This window comes from Lathamus discolor, chromosome 1 (assembly GCF_037157495.1).
Source record: "Lathamus discolor isolate bLatDis1 chromosome 1, bLatDis1.hap1, whole genome shotgun sequence".
NCBI lineage: Eukaryota > Metazoa > Chordata > Aves > Psittaciformes > Psittacidae > Lathamus > Lathamus discolor.
Genome location: NC_088884.1, coordinates 136,304,695 through 136,323,815, shown reverse-complemented (window position 1 = coordinate 136,323,815; position 19,121 = coordinate 136,304,695). Strand labels below are relative to the sequence as shown.

General features: G+C 43.6%; 2 protein-coding genes across 3 annotated transcripts; both read left to right on the top strand.

The window, feature by feature from the left end:
• The first annotated feature begins 236 nt into the window (after positions 1-236).
• SRD5A3 (steroid 5 alpha-reductase 3) lies at positions 237-7,420 on the top strand. 2 transcript variants are annotated; one of them, XM_065697140.1, is made up of 6 exons: positions 237-507; positions 3,287-3,438; positions 3,852-4,046; positions 5,418-5,540; positions 6,060-6,195; positions 6,778-7,420. In XM_065697140.1, exons 1-6 carry the CDS (start codon positions 287-289, stop codon positions 6,779-6,781), a joined length of 831 nt encoding a protein of 276 aa, XP_065553212.1. In that variant the 5' UTR covers positions 237-286; the 3' UTR covers positions 6,782-7,420. The 2 variants fall into 2 exon arrangements, with proteins under 2 accessions (XP_065553212.1, XP_065553203.1); XM_065697131.1 differs by having other exon boundaries at positions 238-507; positions 6,060-7,420.
• Positions 7,421-8,118: 698 nt separating this feature from the next.
• On the top strand, positions 8,119-18,901 carry TMEM165 (transmembrane protein 165). The gene is made up of 6 exons (XM_065697152.1): positions 8,119-8,335; positions 9,786-10,011; positions 12,584-12,759; positions 13,590-13,772; positions 16,471-16,576; positions 17,986-18,901. The coding sequence occupies exons 1-6, from the start codon at positions 8,168-8,170 to the stop codon at positions 18,060-18,062; spliced, it is 936 nt and encodes a 311-aa protein (XP_065553224.1). The 5' UTR covers positions 8,119-8,167; the 3' UTR covers positions 18,063-18,901.
• The last annotated feature ends 220 nt before the right edge of the window (positions 18,902-19,121 follow it).

Here is a 19,121-nt window from a genome sequence, read left to right as displayed (position 1 = left end):
CCCTCCGCCGCGCTGTCAGACCGGCGGCAGCTTTGTGCCCGCCGCTGAATCCAGCCGAACAGCTGCGGTGGAGGCAGCAAACGCGCACGGTAACGCCGTCCACACAGCGCGGCCCCGGCGGCGCTGCAGGACAGAGCCCGCTCCCTCACTCCAGCTCTCTTCCATCGACCGCCCCCGCCTGGCGGGCCGCGCTTCCCCCGCGAGCAGGAGGCCGGAGAGCCGCCGCCGCCGCCGCCGCCGCCAGGCCCGGCCTCCCTCCGCAGCGGTGGGCGGAGCGGAGGGGGCCATGACCGGGCCTGGGGCCGTGCCGGCGGTGCTGCCCGCCGCCTGGAGCCTGCTGGCCGCCGCCTTCCTGGCGGCGCTGGTGCTGCTGCGGCGGGCCCCAGCTTGGCTGACGGGCGGCGGCGGCCTGTGCGGCCTCTTCCAGGATCTCATTCGCTACGGGAAGACGAAGGGAGGCTGCAGGCCGCGCCCGGCCTGGCTGCGCCTCCTCCAGGTGCCCAAGAGGTGAGGTGAGGTGAGGTGAGGGGCGGCGGCGGGCCGCCGTTTGCGCGGTGGCTGGTGCGTGCGCTGTGCGCCAGCAGCATGGCAGTAACTCGGTGTGCATTTCATGCAGTTCCGCTGCAAACACAGAACATAAATAGCATCGCGTGCTTTCACAGAGTTGCCTCTGGGCTCACTTATTTTGCAGAAGTGTTACTCTGGATTTATATAGAGGCTGCGATTATACAGAGGCCATAAGTTCCAAACTGGAACAAAAGCCTAATCATTTGAATCCCAGTCTCATGCAGTATATGCAAAACAAACCTTCCTGCAAGACTCCGGTCTGGGAGCTGGGAATATGGATTCCTGAGTGTAACTGTGGAAGTATACTGCAGGTTTACTGTCTTAGACCTGTTCTCAGTCATCATCTTCTCCCTTCAAGGTTTCTTTTTAAAACATGACTTAGAATACTAATAATAGTATGTTAACATAATGATCTGGACCCTGAGTATTAAGGCAAAAGAACTGTGTTATCCAGACACATCTCTTAATAGATACTTAATATGTCATAGGATGAAAGAGGGAAAAGATGTGGGTGGAAAAAAAAACAAACCCGAACAGTTTCCAGCTTTTTATATGTTACTGGGATTTAATCATCTTTGATCATCAGAAATTCATGACTAGAACTAGCATTTGACTTGAACATAGGCACAACAGGATCTTGCAAGGCCAGCAGGACAGGACCTATGGGGCTACTTAACCAGAAGATCTGATCGAGCCTAATGTAACAATCTTGTTGTCACTGACACATGTGATGTACATAGCTTTCAAATCAAATGAGGGCAGAGGTGGAAATTTGTGACACAGCATGTTATTCATGGAAAGGTTGTAATGCAGTATCTTGGTTAGTAGGCATCAGTTACAGAAACTACAAGAGATGTGTTTAATTTCTGCAATACCCTTAGTAAAAATAAGGTTTTGTCTTAATTGCAGCATACTGTGAAGTCCCGCATTCTTAAGACAGATTCTCATTTGAGTTGACCTTTCTTGAACGGAAGTTTCCCATCACCCCTTCTAAGGGAAGATGATGCCTGAAGAATGTGCTTTTTCAGGGAATTGGTCTTGAGCTCTCAACATCTACAAAGGAGTTCTGTTACTTGAGTAGGGAACCCACAACCCTGATAGCTGAGATAATCCCAAAAATAACCATTGAGGCATTTTCTGTTTCTATTTGTCTGCATCTTGTTTCCAAACAAGCGTGTTTTCACTGGCCTGGGCTTGTTTTAACTTTGCCATTCCATCTTGTCAGATGTTGTGTTGGTTTGGAAAACAGTGAACATTCCTCTCATTAGGGGATGATACATATACTTACTGGGGTGCTGGATTGCTCTGTATGTCAGATACATTGCCAGTGTAGTTGGGATTGCGAAAGCTCACAAGGCCTGTCTCTGCTAAGCTGGCAGGGCTTTTTGTGTGCTGGTAGCAAAAAGCAGCGCATGTGGAGAAATTTCTCTGGTGAGCGATGAGACAGAAGTCTACTGAGTAACAGGACAGCAGGGAAAGGGCTTGAAACTTGGAGGCAGCGATGAGTTTTTATCAATATACAAGTTCTGTTTGTCTTCTAAGCAGAAAATGAGGGAGAGGGGCTAAACTTTACTTCTGCTGTTGCAAATCAGCAGAGCAAATGTTGCTGTCCCTGCTTGGTAGGAGGAGGAAACAAGGAGGAGAAGTGATCGTCTTGAAGGAGCTACCAACTGCTAATGAGCAAGGCACTTTGGAGCATGCAGGGATGCTCTCTACCCCGTTGGTTCTAACTTGGTCTCGGTATTGCTGTTGAGAGATACCTGAGCTGCTTTGGGAGGTGGTCACTTTATTTGGTTTCACCAAGCAAGAGTGTTTTACCCTTACACTCCCTCAAAAGAACAGTTTGCGTATTCCAGAAAAATATAGTATTCTCTTACTCTACATTCATATCTTAGTTTTATATCAATAGTTGTCAAGACAAGGCTATCAACATCTTCTCATGGCACATATCCTGATTTTTATTCATAGTGAGAAGGACTTTTAAAAGCAAAAGGATCACCTAGTTTGAGCAGGATGTCATATGCTGTTTAACTTCATCCAGTTACCTGTCTTGACTGTAAGGTCTTCCATTTCAGTAACGCATAATGTGCTTTCGTAAGTGCATTATGGGGTTGGGGCATTCTTTTTCTTAAAAAAACATGGTCTTGCCTTGTAATCACCCACTGGTATGAGTGGTCTCTCCATTTTTTCTACATGATTGTTGCAGAACTTTCATTTGCACAAGGAGAAGGGTTTTATTTTTGTGTACAGCTGAGCAATTGCTTTTGGGTGCCTTTTACTGTCTATGTTTGTCACTTAAGAAGTTTAACACATCATGTAATGCTTCCACTGGAAAGGAGCAAAGTAGGAGTGTTGCTAGGCACAACAGCCTGGAAATGCCCAGAAAATTAATTTGGATGTTCTTTCAGTGGTGTAAATTATGAAGAAAAAGTTGTGCACATCATGATTAGTTGTAAGTATTGAGGAACATCTTTGCAATGTGTGGTTTACACTTTCTCCTCTTTAGTACAGCTCTGGTTAGTAAGGTAAGCTAAGTTAGAGATTATTCCAGACAGCATTTTGCTGGGAGAAGGTGTTAGGGTTTTTCCTGGTTGGTACCACTGGTATCCCAGGTTTTCTGCTTACTAATGTGTGGACCATCAGGCAAGCATGTCCTGCAGTTACATTTCTAACTGAGGAACAATGAGAACATTAGTGAAGACCCTTTTTGTTCTTGCAGGTGGTTTACTCACTTTTATGTGGTTTCTGTGCTCTGGAACGGCTTTCTGCTGATACGGCTTTTCCAAGCTGAGTTCCTTGGAGGGTCACTCCCATCATGGATTCAGCACATGCACCATGCACTTGGCAGAGATTCTCAGAGTGAAGACATAGGCAAGTATTCTAGCTATTACGATGCAGCTATATAAACATGAGAAAGCTACACTACCATCCTGTGTATTCTTCAAGTGCTACTTCATCAGCTCTTTTTAAGCTAGGCTCCAAGTGACTTTCCTGGAATACCAAGTTCCTTTGTCATTATTCGAGGTAGAAATCATTCTAGTTTATGCACATGATGGGTTTCAGGAGTCCTTTTAGCAGAAAGGGCCATTAGCACCTTCTAGAAGTAATCTTACTGTGGTCAGGAGTGCTTCACAAGTACAGATTTTTTTCTCCAGTGCTCAGTTAATTTAAAAAGAGGGAAAAATTTTGCTGTGGGGAGGGGAAAAAAATAGCCTTTTTGAACCACTCTCGGGTTTAAGTTGTTCCTGCCTGTCTCAAAGATGCTATTTTTTATCCGCAAGCAGATATCCAGCACTTCTCTGTGTTCATGGTTCTCCTGCTGCTTTGGCTGCATAGCTGTCGAAGACTTGTAGAATGCCTCTGGACCAGTGTGTTTTCTAATGGTGTCATTCATATTGTGCAGTATTGCTTTGGACTTGCTTACTACATTGCCGTTGGCTCAACTGTGCTATGTCAAGTGCCTACTAATGTCAGGAATGGTAAGTGCCTGCTTAATTATTAGCAAAGATGTAGTTTTGCTCCCATTTGTTTCCATCATGACAAATGGTTTTGTAGAGGGCTGCTTGTGTCAAGAAGTGTGTTAACTGATGACACGTAAAAATACTTACTGGCATAGTTCAAAGTAACTACATTGCAATGTATCACATAAATCAACCAGCATTATACACAGAGACACTGACACACACTTGCATGTTAACCATCACAGTTGTTTCCTGAAAGATATCTCAGGTGAGTACTTTCAGGATCATTACATTTCAAGATCAAATCAGTTTTGCATTGAGATATATCTTTTTTATGAAGGACAGTAATAGGTACCAGTTCTCAAGTGTCACTACACAACTTCAGGTCTCAAAGTGGGGTTTGATTTTTGCTGTAAGCTTTCCCGTGAGGTGAGTCTGCAAGGCTGTCTTAGCCACATCCTTTGTTTTCCACTGAGAACTCGCCACTGCTCTGCCTTGCATCAGTCAGGCTTTTCTTTCTCTCAGTACTGTAATGTGTCCATTAATACAGCAGAAATTTGAATTACATTACTTGTTTCTGCCAAAACATTCCGCTGACTCTCACAATTGAGCTGCTGTTCCCCTCCATGGATGAACCACGAGCTGGTTGTAGCACTTGTATGACTAATTTTTGTTAGGTAGTCACTACCAAGTACGTAACTTCAGTGAAACTTTTAATCACTTCAGCCACATCAGCTCTAGTTTAATCCAGTCATTTTAATTAAAGAACCTTCAGATCTCCTTTGTGTAGATAAAGCCTTTTTCTTTTCTGGACCTGTCTTATACTTTCACATCTTGTGGATTCTTAGAGATGGTGCATTGGCTTGTACATTGGGAATCATCCTTAATACAGTTAATTTTTTTTTAAGGCATAAATGGTTACTCTCTCTGTGTGCACACGTTGTATGTAGGTGTATCTATGTATACATCTCACAGTGAACAAGCCAAAAAGCTGTGTACTTACATGTTGACCTGAGCCATGGCAACATCCTTAATTAGGGTCATAAGAATTACAGTATTGAATATTGAGGTCTTAGACTATCAATTATGTGCCTCACATGCACAAAGATTTTCCCCAGTGAAATGTTCCCCCGCTGCCCCAGTTGTACATCATGCTGAACCTTAATTCACTGGATTAAAACCAAGATATTTTTGGTATAGAGTGGTTAAAGGAAATTAACTACCAGCCAAGCATTTAAATGATGCAGGATTTAAAAGCATCTTTCAAGGGATTAAAGGCCCACTACTAGAATTTTGTAAGGCGGTAACATTAAAAAATATCTGCAATGTTTTGTGATAATGCTTGGGAAGGTATTTCCTGGCCAGATATTATTGAAATATCTTTTTCAGGAAAAGAGTTTTCTGCGCAGATCTGCTGGTATCACATCATAGGAGTTACAATGTATATTTGGGCCTCTCTTCACCAACACAGATGCCTTGTGATTCTAGCTAATCTTAGAAAAAGTAAATCGGGTAAGATGTTTCATTTCTGCCAATCACTTACTTAGGTCATTTTCCCCTGTTTGTTTCAGTAGGCTTCTATAGCTTCTAGTATCTTACAGCATGAGTATTTTTCAGTTCCTGTAGTGTGGTGTTCTCTAGAAAACTTTCAGTAGATCGAATGAGGCTACTTGGAAAAGAGATCAGATGGCTGAATGAGGGTTGGGTGTGTCAGTATATATAGTTCTGTAGAACTTAAAACAAAGTTCTAGCTTCTAGTACCCTAAGGGCAGACACATGCTAATGCTTAGGACTTGTGCCGTTCTTTGAGGACCTCACTTCTGTCTCCATGTGAGCTAAAAATAGGTTTCCTTACTCTGTGCGAACAGCCAGAGGTGGCATCTTATTTCATTAGGAAGCACAAAGGCTGCCAGATCAGATGGAGGTGGATGATGATGATAACTTTAATGAGCATGTTGTCTTGTAATTGTGAGTAGAAGAGAAAGGTTTCTTTAATGCATGCTTTTCTCCACTAATTCTGTTTGCTTGCAGGAAAGGTTGTAAGTCTGAACCACAGTGTACCTTTTGGAGACTGGTTTGAGAGAGTTTCTTGCCCTCACTATTTTGCAGAGGTCCTCATATATGTATCTATGGCCATCACGCTCGGACTTCAGAATGTGACGTGGTGGTGCGTGGTGATGTATGTTCTTTTTAACCAGGCACTGGCTGCGGTTTTGTGTCACGAGTTCTATCAGAAAAACTTTAGCTCCTACCCAAAGCATCGAAAAGCATTTATACCATTTGTTTTCTAGAATATTTCTTCTAAAGTATCTTTAGTACAAACTGGGAAATGTTTCCTCTAAGGGAATAAGAGATGTATGGCTTGCTAAAGCCAAGGTAAAATTGCACATTTTCTCTAGTTCTAGCTTAAAATCTCATCCACATTACCAATTTAGGTGGGGAAATGCAAGGTCTGTGCTTACCAAAAGAACTAAAATAAAATTACCAAGGACCTTATTTTAAACTGAAGAGATGCTAATTGTCTCTTTTCAGTTTTATAATGATATCTTATGCGTAAAACATTTGCTGTTGTGCAGCAAGCCCAAATACATATATGTGAAAACTGTTGTGAAAGAAGGGTGCAGGGAATAATTTGAACTACTGTATTTCATGTCTTGCCTAATATTTAAGCATATTTTTTCCTAATCTCTTTTCTTCTTCTGAATCACTTCAGAGGGAGGCAAATTGTATCTCTTTCTGTGCTTCCCAGTTGATAATTAAAACCAGCTACTGCTTTATAACTGCAAGCACAGAAACCGGTGGAGAAAGCTGCGGTGGAGGAATGACTCATGCTAAGCAGTGGAGGTAAACAGACCCATTCTCTGTGTTCTCTCTTCTGCACTGAAGTGTTTTCGTTCATTGGTGAAAACCTGTTAATTCCTGAACTGGAAAAATCATGGAAGGTGCTCTTTAGAAAGACAGTAGAAGAGAATTTGCAGAGAAGTAAGGTTCCTGGTTATGGTTGTTATCCTTTTAGTGGGTTATTGGAATCCCTGGTGTGTTAGAGGGGGCAGTTATGCAGAGTGCCCATACCCACAACTTCACTGGTTTTTAAACAGCCTGTGGGAGCAGATGTAATGAACTGCTGAGGCAAAGAACACACAGAAACCAGTACCTGACAAGTGATGCAAAGAAGTACTTTACTGGGGACATGATGTTGCTCAGCGCAGGGTTTCTTTGCATTTAATTACTGAGTATTTCTGTGCTTTTCATGATACTGAATCTGTTTGCATGATGTAGCTGGTGTTTCAGCAGGTTTTCTACTTACATGCTTGTATTATTTTGTATATGAGAAGAATTTTTATATACTAAAGTATATCAAATGAATTATCTAATTAAACCAGTCTATTACACATTCTGTTCCGTGTAATTTTTCAAAATTGAGTGGTGTATTTGCAAATTTGAACTGTTACTTTTCACAGAGTGCTGGGCCTCTCTTGGCCCTTGTGCCCTTCTCTCCATCAACTCCATAGCTTCAGTTCACCATGCAGCATAAACAGCCCTGTCTGGGGAGCTCTTCTTTCCGTATTGGGGTTTATTTTTAGCGATTTGCCTGCCTCAAATCATGCCCTGTTCTACCGGCGTTCCTCATCCCGTTTACTGGGCAGTCAGTTGCGTCCCGGGGAGCATGGTCCTGGCCTTGCGCCGGGGAGAGCGAGCATCAGGCTCACAGACACCCAGAGCATTGCTTTGTGCTGGGGCTTTCAGACACCTGGATGAGCCCAGGCCGTTTCTGTGCACGTGTTTTCCCTTCTCACGCATCCGTTCTGCTTCCCGTCTCTGGGCGCGCTTTCCTGCCCGCAGGCACCTCCGAACGGAGGGAAGGACGCGGCCGCTCCTGCCGCCTGCAGCCGGCCGACGGGGCAGGCGCCGACGCGCTGGGGTCACCCCGGCGGGCCGGAGGGCGGGGCGTAAGTCAGCGGCGGCCGCAGCCAATCGGCCGCGAGGCGCCGCCCCTCCGGGCCGGGCCGGTGCAGGAAGCGGTGGGGGGCGGCTGCGGGGCTGCGCGGCCGGGGCGCTGCGGGCAGGGCGGTGACGCGGCGCCTTTAAAGGGGCCTCGTGCGGTGCGTGCGCCCCTCGCCCCCCCGCGCTCGGCCGCCATGGCCTCGCCGCCGACCCCGCTGCCGCGGGCCGCCGCGCTGCTGCTGGCGGCGGCGCTGCTGCTCCTGGCCCCGGCGGGGCTGCGCGCCGCTCCGGAGGAAGAGCCCGGCAGGAAGAAGGAGCCGCCGCCACCGCCGGCGGCGCAGGGAGCCGAGCCGCGAGCTGAGGTGAGGCGGACGGGCCGGGCCGCGCCGCGCCGGCCACCTGAGGGACCCCCGCTCCCTGAGCCGGGCCCCGGGCCGCCAGGTCAACCCCAGCGGCAGCGCAGCAGGAGGGCGGGCCCGGCCTGCGGGGCGCTGCCTCCGTAGAAGGCCATGGGACTCCTGCTTTCCCGCCCTTCGGCGCAAAAAGAGGGAATTAGGTCCGGCAGGAAAAACGGGGTAGTGTTTTTTCTCCGGATAAGTACTGTGTGTTGTGCCCTGCTTGCTCGCATGCTGGGCGGGAGGAGGACGGGAACCGGCCTTTACAGCTCTCCCTCGCAGAAGCAGGTGAAAGCAGGCTTTGATGGGACTCAAAACCTGCCATTTTTTTCCTGAATGTTTAAGGTTAACTTCTTGACGTTAAAACTTTTTAAATGGTGTTTTTGGTTAGGACATGCTGGTGCCAGGTGAGCACGCAGCAGGGGGGTGGAAAAATCACTAGCGTATAGCTTGATGTGGCATGTAGAGCATGTCAAGTTTTAAACGTCAAACCCCCAATTTTACAGCGTTGCTAAAGGTGAAGGAACTCGGGGAAGCTGCTGTGTATTACACAGAGCGTGGAAACTTAAATACCCAACCCAAAAACTTACAGCACTCCCGAGACGTGGAACGCTGGAAAGTCACCGTGTTAGAACGCGTTGTAATCTGCCTCTGCTGGTAGACGTGCTGAACGAAGCTGTCTTAGCCATCTCTGGTCAAGCGTGGGAATGCCAACTTCCTTGTGGGTCTTGCCTTTGATGGTAGATATCTTAGCCTCTGTAAAAGTAAACACTTCGGTAACTGACATGGGGAGTGTGCCAGTCCAGTTTGACCACTGGAAGTCTTAAAGCTAGTTTTCTACGAACATAGAGCATGTAAAAAAAAACCCCAAAAAACAGTATTGGAAATCCGCACAAAATTTTAATGTGTCTGAGATGCGAGATTGTGCGAGGGAAGAAAGTGATTCTAACAGGTTTTGAAAGTACTTTGTATTTCTCTTGTGTTAACCATTGTCACCCAGTTTTAGTTTGAAGAGTTTAATTCTCAATAGTTATACCTGAAAACTGCTTGTTTGGTTAAGGTGATAAAGTAAACAGCCAGGTGTTCTGAAGACAGCAATATTAGAACTGAACTAAAGCGGCTTTCCCGATGTTTTGTTGTAATAGTGGTTCTCTTGGTAATAGTGTGTATGGTGAAGTACTGTTTTAATCAGCAGTGCACGACCTGCTCTGCTTGCAAAGTGCCTAAGTAGCAATTTGAGGTAGCTTGCAGCCAGTAACTAGTTAATGATCATTAGTGCTGCGTGAGAGGTGTGTACTTAAAATGTCACCCTACACAGCGTGGTATGACGGGAGAGATACGAGGCTCTGAACTTTACAAACTATTGCAGCCTGTTAATTAACTAGTGGTTTTTTTGTTGTTTCCCCTTCCCCTACAGAAAGGGTCCTCGCTGGTCGCTCCTGTTCACATTGTCAATGAAGAGTCACCTGACAAGACTAATTTGGGCTTTATTCATGCATTTGTGGCTGCTATATCAGTCATCATCGTGTCAGAACTGGGGGATAAGACCTTCTTCATTGCAGCCATCATGGCAATGCGGTACAACCGTTTGACTGTACTGGCTGGTGCTATGCTTGCCTTGGGACTGATGACATGTTTATCAGGTTAGCTCTCTTTTCTCTTTGTTTCATCTCTTAAGCTGTGTTGGGTACATGTTTATCAATAAAACTTAATTGAAGTTGAAGGTAGTAGGTATATGCACTTTCCCGGTTTTAGGAGAGTGTGAAGGTTTTGCTGGAGACCATGGCTCAGATTGAATATTTAGGCTCTTACCTCTAATGAGGTGTTTGTGCTCCCTAGGCCTCTGTATGAGAGTAAGAAGGAGGAATAGGATTGGGAGCTTAAGCACTTCCTTGATTCTGGGGCCACTGGTTTCTGTTAATTTTTAGCTCCTGTTAAATTGGTGTGCCTAAAGGAAGTGTAGGAGTGACTTCTGGTTTTCCCCCTCAGGCAAAAGATTCTTAATATGATGACAAATTTCCCTTGTCTGACTTGTATCCCTGTACATGTAGTTGCTTGGATTTGTGCTGGGAGCTGCTTAGGTGGAAGATGATGTTCTGCCACAATCCTCCAGGATGGGTGGTACTGACAGATCCAAGAACTGGGGGGGAAGTGAGGTGTCAGGTGGCACTTGAGGAACCTGTAGCTCTGGGTACTTACCTAGCCGTGATCATAAAACAGAGCAGCCTTCAGGTACATCAGATGCAGCATAAATTTGACTGTGTATGTGCCAATGTCTGAATACTTAAAATAGTGTTTGTGGAGATGGCCAGTTAACTGGCTTCAGGCTTCTTGGCAAGTGTTTCTGTGAATGTGTTTGGCTGTGTAGCTATCATTATATATACTGCTGCAATTATTATTGCAGTCTTGGAGCAGCTTCTATGTGCACTGTGTGTAATGATAGCATTGTATGAGTTTCTTCTATTACTCACTTAATATAAGTCTTTGAATCTTCTACTTCTGCACTGCTTGCTTCGTTTAATGTTGTTTAGTACCACAGGCGATGTGCTGTTCCGTAAATCGTGTGATCCCTTTTCCTCCTGCCCATTATGGCTCTCCCTTTTTCTATACTTTCATCAAATCTTTCTTGATGCTTTTTCATAAAAGCTTTGTTTTCTGCTTTTTCCTCTGGTCTACAGGTGCCCAACTATTTCTTCCTTCTCAGAAAGGAGCCTTTCCCCCCTTCCCCTCCCGACTCCTTGTTTTATGCAAGCTGTGTCTGGAAATTCCTGGGGGTTTTGCCCACTTTGATTTCATGAAAATACGCTCACTTAAACTCACTCTGAGTAATCACTACTTGGGGTGGTTTTTTTCAAGCTATGCTTGTCAAAATAAGCTGCCTTACTGTTCTGCTTATTTCATTGTGTCTGTGCTTATATATGCAAGTAATGCTAAAAAAATCTTTTTGTGTAGTTTCTTGCATTGCTTTACTTTAGTATTTTCAGTCTTCAAAAAGAAGTTTAGTTTAACTCCTTCTGGTTTATTTAGCTGTGCAACTAATACTGTTATATGTATGTGTTGTGTAATAGTAATTACAACAATAGTAATAGTACAACTTGATCAGTTTTGGTCTCATAGTCTTACTTTTGGTAGTGGCTGTGTGAATTAATGCCCAGATTATGTAGTAACTTAAGAGCATTTTCTAACTGTGTATGCAAGAAAACACACATGGCGATATAGAATCATAGAATAGTTACTGTTGGAAAGGACCTTAAGATCATATGCTTCCTTTTAGCTAATTGCATGTGGAATAAAATGACAGAGACAGTTGTGAGTGCATGGTCCAAGCAGCCTTGAAGGTTAGGTGTGGAGTTTTAATTTCTTCTTGCTTATGCAGGCCTTTTTTGCCAAAAAAATGGTAACTAGTCTTACTTTGTGAAGAAGTAAGTACTTTGTTCTGTTCCTATCTGAGAACTAGTTTTGGCTTAGTTTGATTGCCTTCAATACCCATAACAGTAGGTGCACCATGGAGGCTGCTTTTTGGTCTTTGAGTGGGATCAGTGCTTTTAACTTAAAAGAAGATCAAAGTTGGTCATGTTGTGTGCTTGTGGGGAGTGTGGGAGAGATGGGAATAGTAACGTGCAGGTATTTGCACTTGGCAAAAGAAGACAGACGTGGATTCATGCAGCTGGATGATTTGTAAGTGTGACTAGTAGGCTTAACTTGTAGAAAACCTTATCCTAAGTTTATCAGGTAAATAAAAAGATTGGGAAGAGATGCTAACGTGTAGCTATATAAAGAAAATGGTATACTGGTATACACTGCTATACACCATGACTAATTTAATATGTTTACAGATGATAGTTTCACGGCATGCTTGGAGGAAGGCGGGACTTGCGTAGTCCTTGATGGGAATGATAATGTTGCTGGGACTGACTCTTTGGAATAGCAGCACTGACTCTTGGGAATAGCAGCACATCAACTTTGCCTGGTGTGCCTTTTTGCATGTGGATTGACTTCAGTCTCTGGCATGACCAGTAATGGTTGGGGTTTCTAAAGTGTTGTTGTCTTAGAGCAAGGGAAGAAACTTGCATAAACCCAAAAAAAGATGCAGTATTTATTTATCAGTGGATATCTGAATTACAGACTTTGCTAGCAAGCATTTTTTAGATGTGGGAAAAACAATTATGATCCTCATGCTTATTTTTTTAAATGACACATTTGTTTTCTTTTCAGTTTTGTTTGGCTATGCTACCACGGTTATTCCTCGTGTGTACACATATTATGTTTCAACGGCACTGTTTGCAATTTTTGGCATTCGAATGCTTCGGGAAGGCTTGAAAATGAGTCCAGATGAGGGTCAGGAAGAGCTGGAGGAAGTTCAAGCAGAAATTAAAAAGAAAGATGAGGAAGTAAGTCATAAGCTTTCTGTGAATTCTGGCTGATGAAACAGTTACAGCCATGAAGCTACAGAATGGCACTGTCACGTTTGGGGTGTTCAGCTGTGTCTGCAGTTGATAATTTGACACAGAAAATGTGTAGTAAACGGGACAGAAATGGGCCCTGGAGGCTGTTTCAGCAGGTGATTCCAGTTCCATGGCAAGCCTGGCTTCTCAGAAGAAGAGAAACTTTTTGCATAGGGTGGGGTGGGTATTTTTATTTATATCTTGATGCATTAGCAGACAGGACATGAACAGTTTACTCTTACCTCTACTTCCATTTCTTTTTTATGGTCAGGCAGATGAACGCTGAGATTTGTGGTGTTGCAGCAAAGTCTTTGTTATAATAACTTCTAAATACACTGGCCCACTTCTAAGCAGTAGTGTGGGGTATTAATCTTACTTTTTTTGAGTTTTGGGGTTTTTGTTTTCACTAATTTTACCAAATCCTAGTGTGAGAGCCACTGCTTGGGAAGAGGGGGATCCCAGCAGGGGGAAATCTGTGGTTATAAACCATGTGTCATTCCGAAACTGCTGTGTAAGTGCAAGCAGTGCAAGATGGACAAGAACTGGAGGTTAGGGGTGATAACAAGTATATATATGTGCACACGTGTATGTGCATACATGTAGCTAGTTTTTTAAATGGTGTCTAATATTGATTATGCAGCAGTCAGTGGCTAGTAACATTCCAGGTACTAAATGGGCAGCTTTACTGCTGAAGTATTTCATTCGTGGTGTTCAGATGATATTTCTAATCTTATGATTGATTGATTGGCTTTTTTTTTTCCTCTTGTCTTCCACAGCTCCAGAGAACTAAACTGTTAAACGGGCCAGGAGATGTGGAATCAGGGCCAGGCACCACTATACCTCAGAAGAAGTGGCTCCATTTTATTTCTCCAATCTTTGTCCAAGCTTTTACTTTAACATTTTTAGCAGAATGGGGTGATCGTTCCCAATTAACAACCATAGTGTTGGCCGCCAGAGAGGTGAGCGTTGCAGAATGTTGCTGTTCTTTTTGCTCTCTTTGGGTTGTCCTCAGAGAAGTGGGAGAGACAAAATCCTCTTGTGGTAGGAGGTATCAGATTTTCACACCTACTGCCTTGCTGTGCCTTACTTAATGTTACAGCTGTGCCAGGACCTGAAAATAAATGCACTGAAGCTCTTTATAGTATTAAAACTGTTGTTATGTGACTGGGACTGCATAAGCGTTTTTGGAAATAGTTGGTTTTCTATCAGGCAGCTGAATACAATTGTTTTTTGTTAGTGTTGAGAGATGTTACAGAACAGATGTTTCTTTGATCTGTGTGGTTGTACAGTTTTAACACAGTAGCTTTAAAAAGAAACTTTTATCCCACCGAACTTAAAGCTCATCAAAAAATACCTCATCTTAAAAATCTAAGTGAATATGGTACAGTGTATAGAACTAAAATAAACCCTAAACTGCTGTGCAGTAGGTAATACTGTAAATGAAATTGTATTCAGCATGATGATTGGAATGTATATTTAAAGGAAAATTAAGGTTTATAGTCAACCTTTTAATAAACATAAGTAGCTTACCTGTGCTCTTTCATGCAGCGAGATAATTTGCACGTCTGCCCTAGGATTCATGCTTCTTTCAGTGTACTTCCAGACCTTCCTTAGGGATAAATCGGGACTGTGTAATGAAGGAGGCTATAATCTGAAGGAACCTCTTGTCCCTATTGCACTGTAGGGAAGATGTTCAGTGCTAACAAGGCAGGGAGCAGCAGGATGAGAGGGTGATCTCATTGTTCAGTCAGTTACGTGCCATCTTGGAAAATGAGGAATTGTTATTGTGTCTGGCCAGATTTTGTATACTGCTTAAGCCCATCTTTTCACAGGTGGTTCTTGACTTCCGGTTTGCATTTTCTGAGTGTTCCATTAGGGAGCATCCGTCAGACTCTGTGGTCTCCTTTGTGAAGTGTCGAGCCTTGCAACTAAAGGGTGGGATATTGTGCCTTTAGCATGTGAAGTGTTTGTGTAAGTGCTATAAAAACAAATACTACAAAAAATGGCTTGAAGATATATCTTGATCTTGGCTTTCAAAATCAGTGGATGATTATGGTCTGGATCTTTTTTCATTTTATCTGTGGGGCTGTTTTATATTCCCTTGTTTCATAATATATTCAGCTAAATCCTTATGTGAGTACTTCACAGACACATAGCAGGAGCATTACAGAAATGCTTATGAGGAAAGAAATTATATTTGAGCAGTGTGGTAAGTCATCTGTGACTATATATTCCTCAGAGAAAAGGAAAAAAACCCAACCCTCTGTGACTGCTCATGGAGTAGTGTCTCTATCCTAACATACAAAATGTGGCTCCTTTGGAGGAAAAAAAGGGTGATCATGTGGTTGTTTCAGTGCATATACCAAGGGAATGAGTTAAGCCAGTCTTCATGAATCAAGTCCTGACAGCAGTCCTGAAGAACTTGATTTTGCACCTTACTAGTGTACTGTGTATAAGACTTGTTCTTTTGTTTAAGGAAGCAGAAAAGGAAACTCGGTAGTGTCCTACTAGACTGGCTTTGCTTCAGCTGCTGGATCTGAGCACACTTCTGCTTCTGGAGATTATACTGAGGGAAACCATCATAGCTTGCTACCTATCAGGGCATATGAGATATAGGGTGAGATCCACCCTCAGCTGAGGGGGCTGTACAGTTATCTGAAAAGGAAGTGGGGTGGGTAGGAAATGGGGATTTCCAGGAATTTGGGGCCCTGATCCTGGAGACAAGTGTGTTATGCTGGCACACCCCTGCTTCCAACCTGTCTGTTAGAGATTTCATGCATTCCCCATGTTGATGGCAGCAGCTCTTTTTTTCCTCTTGGAGCTAAAAGTCTCACTAATAAATGTACAGGGGACCCATCAGTACTTTCCCTCATTCATCTTTGTGCAGCAGAAAGTCATGTTCCTACCTTGCTTTCACTGTCAATTGTTAAAAGACTCTTCTGTCTAATGCTGAAGTCTTCTCTTTTATAAGGCATTCAATATGTATGTGTAATTTGTAAATGGATCTGAGAAAACTCTACACGTAGTAGAGTTCTTCATGTCACTGCTTGCTATGCAGTGATGTGAAAGCTGTTGTTGACAGTAAATTTGAAAACAGTTTATTACCCTCTGTACTTAAATTCTTTCCTGCTTCCCTTTCTGGATGAGTGGGACAGAGAGGGGCAGAGAACAGAACACAAGCTTCTGAAGCCGGACATGGGACTTGGAATGTTTTAGCTGCCGAAAGCTTGAAAGCTTTCATTTGCAGCTCATGGATTTATTTTCCTTTATAGTGAGGTTGGTGTGCTTCCAGCTGATGCGTGTTGTGTTTCTGAACAGCTGCCACCTTCCCTCCAGAGGTTGCGTAATTGTTTCAGTACAGCAGAGTGATTTCTGGATCTGTATTTAACAACTTGAAGATGCTTTTTGGCTGAAACATGCCATATGCTCCTGTACTAGTTGGGTTTAGATTTAAGTCTGTCTCACTAGCTGATGTACACTGTTACTGGTCTTTGAGGCAGCAGTGGGTAGCGGAGCAGAGCAAACACCAGAGAGTCCTACATACTTGACATTGTGCAACCAGGGAACCCACGTGTTGCTCCTTCATGGCAGGAGGTTGTCATAGGACTAGTGGGTTTTCAGCTGTGCTAATGTTGCCCTCTTGTGTTTTTCCCTCAGGACCCCTACGGCGTGGCGGTGGGAGGCACAGTGGGGCATTGTCTATGCACTGGTTTAGCAGTTATCGGAGGGAGAATGATAGCACAAAAAATATCGGTTAGGACTGGTAAGTGAAAGCTCACTCCTGTCAAAACAGTGCATTAATGTTGGTCATGTCTGTGGTGTGAATGACTGTAAGTGCTTGGGAACAGTGTTTCTCAAACCTTTTGGAAAACCCCAAAACTTTGGGTTTTTTGGAGCCTCCCTCTGCCCTGCCCCGTAGTGAGCTCCGCTTGCAGGGAGTGCCCAGCACTGTCCCTGAGGCTCCTGTCCCTCCTGACAGGTAGAGGCTGAGCCTGTGCAGGGTGGCTGCACCTAAGGGGTCCAGCATTGATTGAGCATAACAGTTCACTGACTCTGATTTAGGTATTGTAGCTCCAGGTTTAAAGATGGGTACTGGTGAAGCACATTTTGCTTCACTATTCGCTGGCTTGCAGGAGACCAGAGGAAGGAAATAGAGTATTTTGGATAGTTGGTATTTATTGTTCAACAGTGAAATTGTTACAGTTGAGTGCAGACCTTCAGGTGAGCAAGACAACTGCATAGTTACAAGTTATGCTAGCCATATAAAAAGCTTTAAAATGTATGGCACGAATGTTTGGTGTTTTTTTATCATACATGCTGTCTGTAACAGGAATGACCAGTAAGGTTACATTGGGTGGTTTTCCCTTAGATTAGGTTGCAGTTTGCTTCAGCTATCCATCCTGTTATGTGGTGAGATTTCTTGCTGCCAGGAAGGATTCTGTGAAGCTGCTTCCTACAAATGCTCATTCTGAATATTTGTCCTGCAGTTGCAGAGGTTGTTAAAAGCCAACTTCACTGCAGAAAGTGAAACATGCATCCTGTGGTGTCAAGGAAAGTGGTGACAAAATGCTAATCTCACAATGATTTAATATGCTCCTAATAAGCTCAGTGTGGATCTTTGGCCACAGGACTAGCATTGTTAGGTTAGACAAAAGAGCTGTCTAGCCTGTTTGTTTGTTTAGAGAAGAGTAGGAGAACATACACAGTGGGGCTTTTCTGGAATACTGTCCTACCCTCTAGCTGTGATTGTGGCCATTGCAAACAGTATTTTTTATACTGTCTCTTTTGATATAGTTACCTGAACTGTACAAACTACCCTCATTAGTACATTACCCTTACCTGCTGGCATGAGAATATTCTATCTTATTTCCCCCCATACAGCCAAATATTCAGCAGGACGTGTCAACCTCAATGTTATACTAGCTAAAGTAATAAGAATAAACCAAAGTTTCCTTCCAAGGACCAGAATATATTCTTGTAGATGCAGTTAGGCATTGGGGTGGCATGTGGGCATCCTGACACCAAGCTAGAAAACAACGTCCATGATTTACAGCATGAATTTTAAACTAAGGTTATTTGGGAATCTGGCATTAAAAATAAATCTGTAATGTGTCATGGAAGATGTTTAACCCTCCAGTTTCTAATCTCTTTTTGGTTTGCGTTTCTTTTCAGTGACAATCATAGGAGGCATTGTCTTCTTAGCGTTTGCATTTTCTGCACTATTTATAAGTCCAGACTCTGGTTTTTAAACTTTTTCATCACTGCAGAGGAACAAGGATTGGAAGCACCAAGCAGTGATCCTTGTGCATTTTTGTATATAATGTACAGAATTGTAGCTGAACAAGCACTGAAGATGAGACACTGAACTTTTTATAGAGAATGATTCATGGGACTGACATGTTCATGGACAGCTTCTGCAGAGGAGATCTGCTTGTTGTCTGGTTTGTTTAATCTGTGGTGCCTGCTCCCCCGGTGGGATGTGTGTGGTTTGCTTGCTTGCTGGGCCTGGCTCAGCTGAGATCTGAGGATCTACTCAGTGTTGAGGTTTCCTCTGTTGCACCCAGCCACCTTCCCTGTTTCTTCAAGAACTGATTCTTAAGGCTTCCCAAAGCAGGCTGTGACTTGTTCCATATTGCTTAACAGAAGGCGTTACGGAGCAAACTGCTGCTGGCTCCCACCTCCAAGGACTCTGTTTCCTGGGTGCACCAAGGCTGGATCATCTAAGCCGCAAGAAACCTGGGAGCAGTTCCGATACCATTAAGTGGCTGAGCCACCAACAGAGAATTTTATAAACCTACTTTAGAGGGAAAACTTCTTAATCAGGGATTTTTATCAGGAAATAGAAGTGTGGTGATTAACAACCTACCATGGTCAATATGCAATCTGTTTGGCGTTAGTATTATTTGACTTTTGTATTTTATTTTGAAATATTAAAGTATATGAGAAGTAATAAAATGGTCCAGCTTAACAATGTTCCATTCCCAGGACTGAACAATAATGGAATTTTTAGGTTTAGATGTGTTCCTGGTTTTCTTTTTAGGAATAGAAATGTAATCTGGAAGAGTATTAATAAAATATAGTGTCTCTATTTGAGCTATTTTCAGTATTGTTTTTGATGGCTCCTGTAATTCCTGCCACAAAGGTTTACCTTCAGGTGAGGAAAGTGTACTGTATTGATTTTGGATACTGATAAACAGCACTGTTGTAAAGATTTTGAAAATGTTAAGCACTGAAGATGTTTGGGTTGTAGAAACACAGGCTGAGAGAGCTGGCCTTGTTCAGCCTGGACAAGAGAAGGCTCCAGGGAG

What these genes read in the sequence shown, in the direction of transcription:
- SRD5A3 (XM_065697131.1), top strand. Translation starts at nt 287, where the DNA reads ATGACCGGGCCTGGGGCCGTGCCGGCGGTGCTGCCCGCCGCCTGGAGC. An exon ending in CTCCTCCAGGTGCCCAAGAG is followed by an intron (nt 508 to 3,286) that starts GTGAGGTGAGGT and finishes TTGTTCTTGCAG; the next exon opens with GTGGTTTACTCACTTTTATG. An exon ending in GCCTACTAATGTCAGGAATG is followed by an intron (nt 4,047 to 5,417) that starts GTAAGTGCCTGC and finishes TATCTTTTTCAG; the next exon opens with GAAAAGAGTTTTCTGCGCAG.
- TMEM165 (XM_065697152.1), top strand. Translation starts at nt 8,168, where the DNA reads ATGGCCTCGCCGCCGACCCCGCTGCCGCGGGCCGCCGCGCTGCTGCTG. An exon ending in GAGCCGAGCCGCGAGCTGAG is followed by an intron (nt 8,336 to 9,785) that starts GTGAGGCGGACG and finishes CTTCCCCTACAG; the next exon opens with AAAGGGTCCTCGCTGGTCGC. An exon ending in AAAAATATCGGTTAGGACTG is followed by an intron (nt 16,577 to 17,985) that starts GTAAGTGAAAGC and finishes GTTTCTTTTCAG; the next exon opens with TGACAATCATAGGAGGCATT.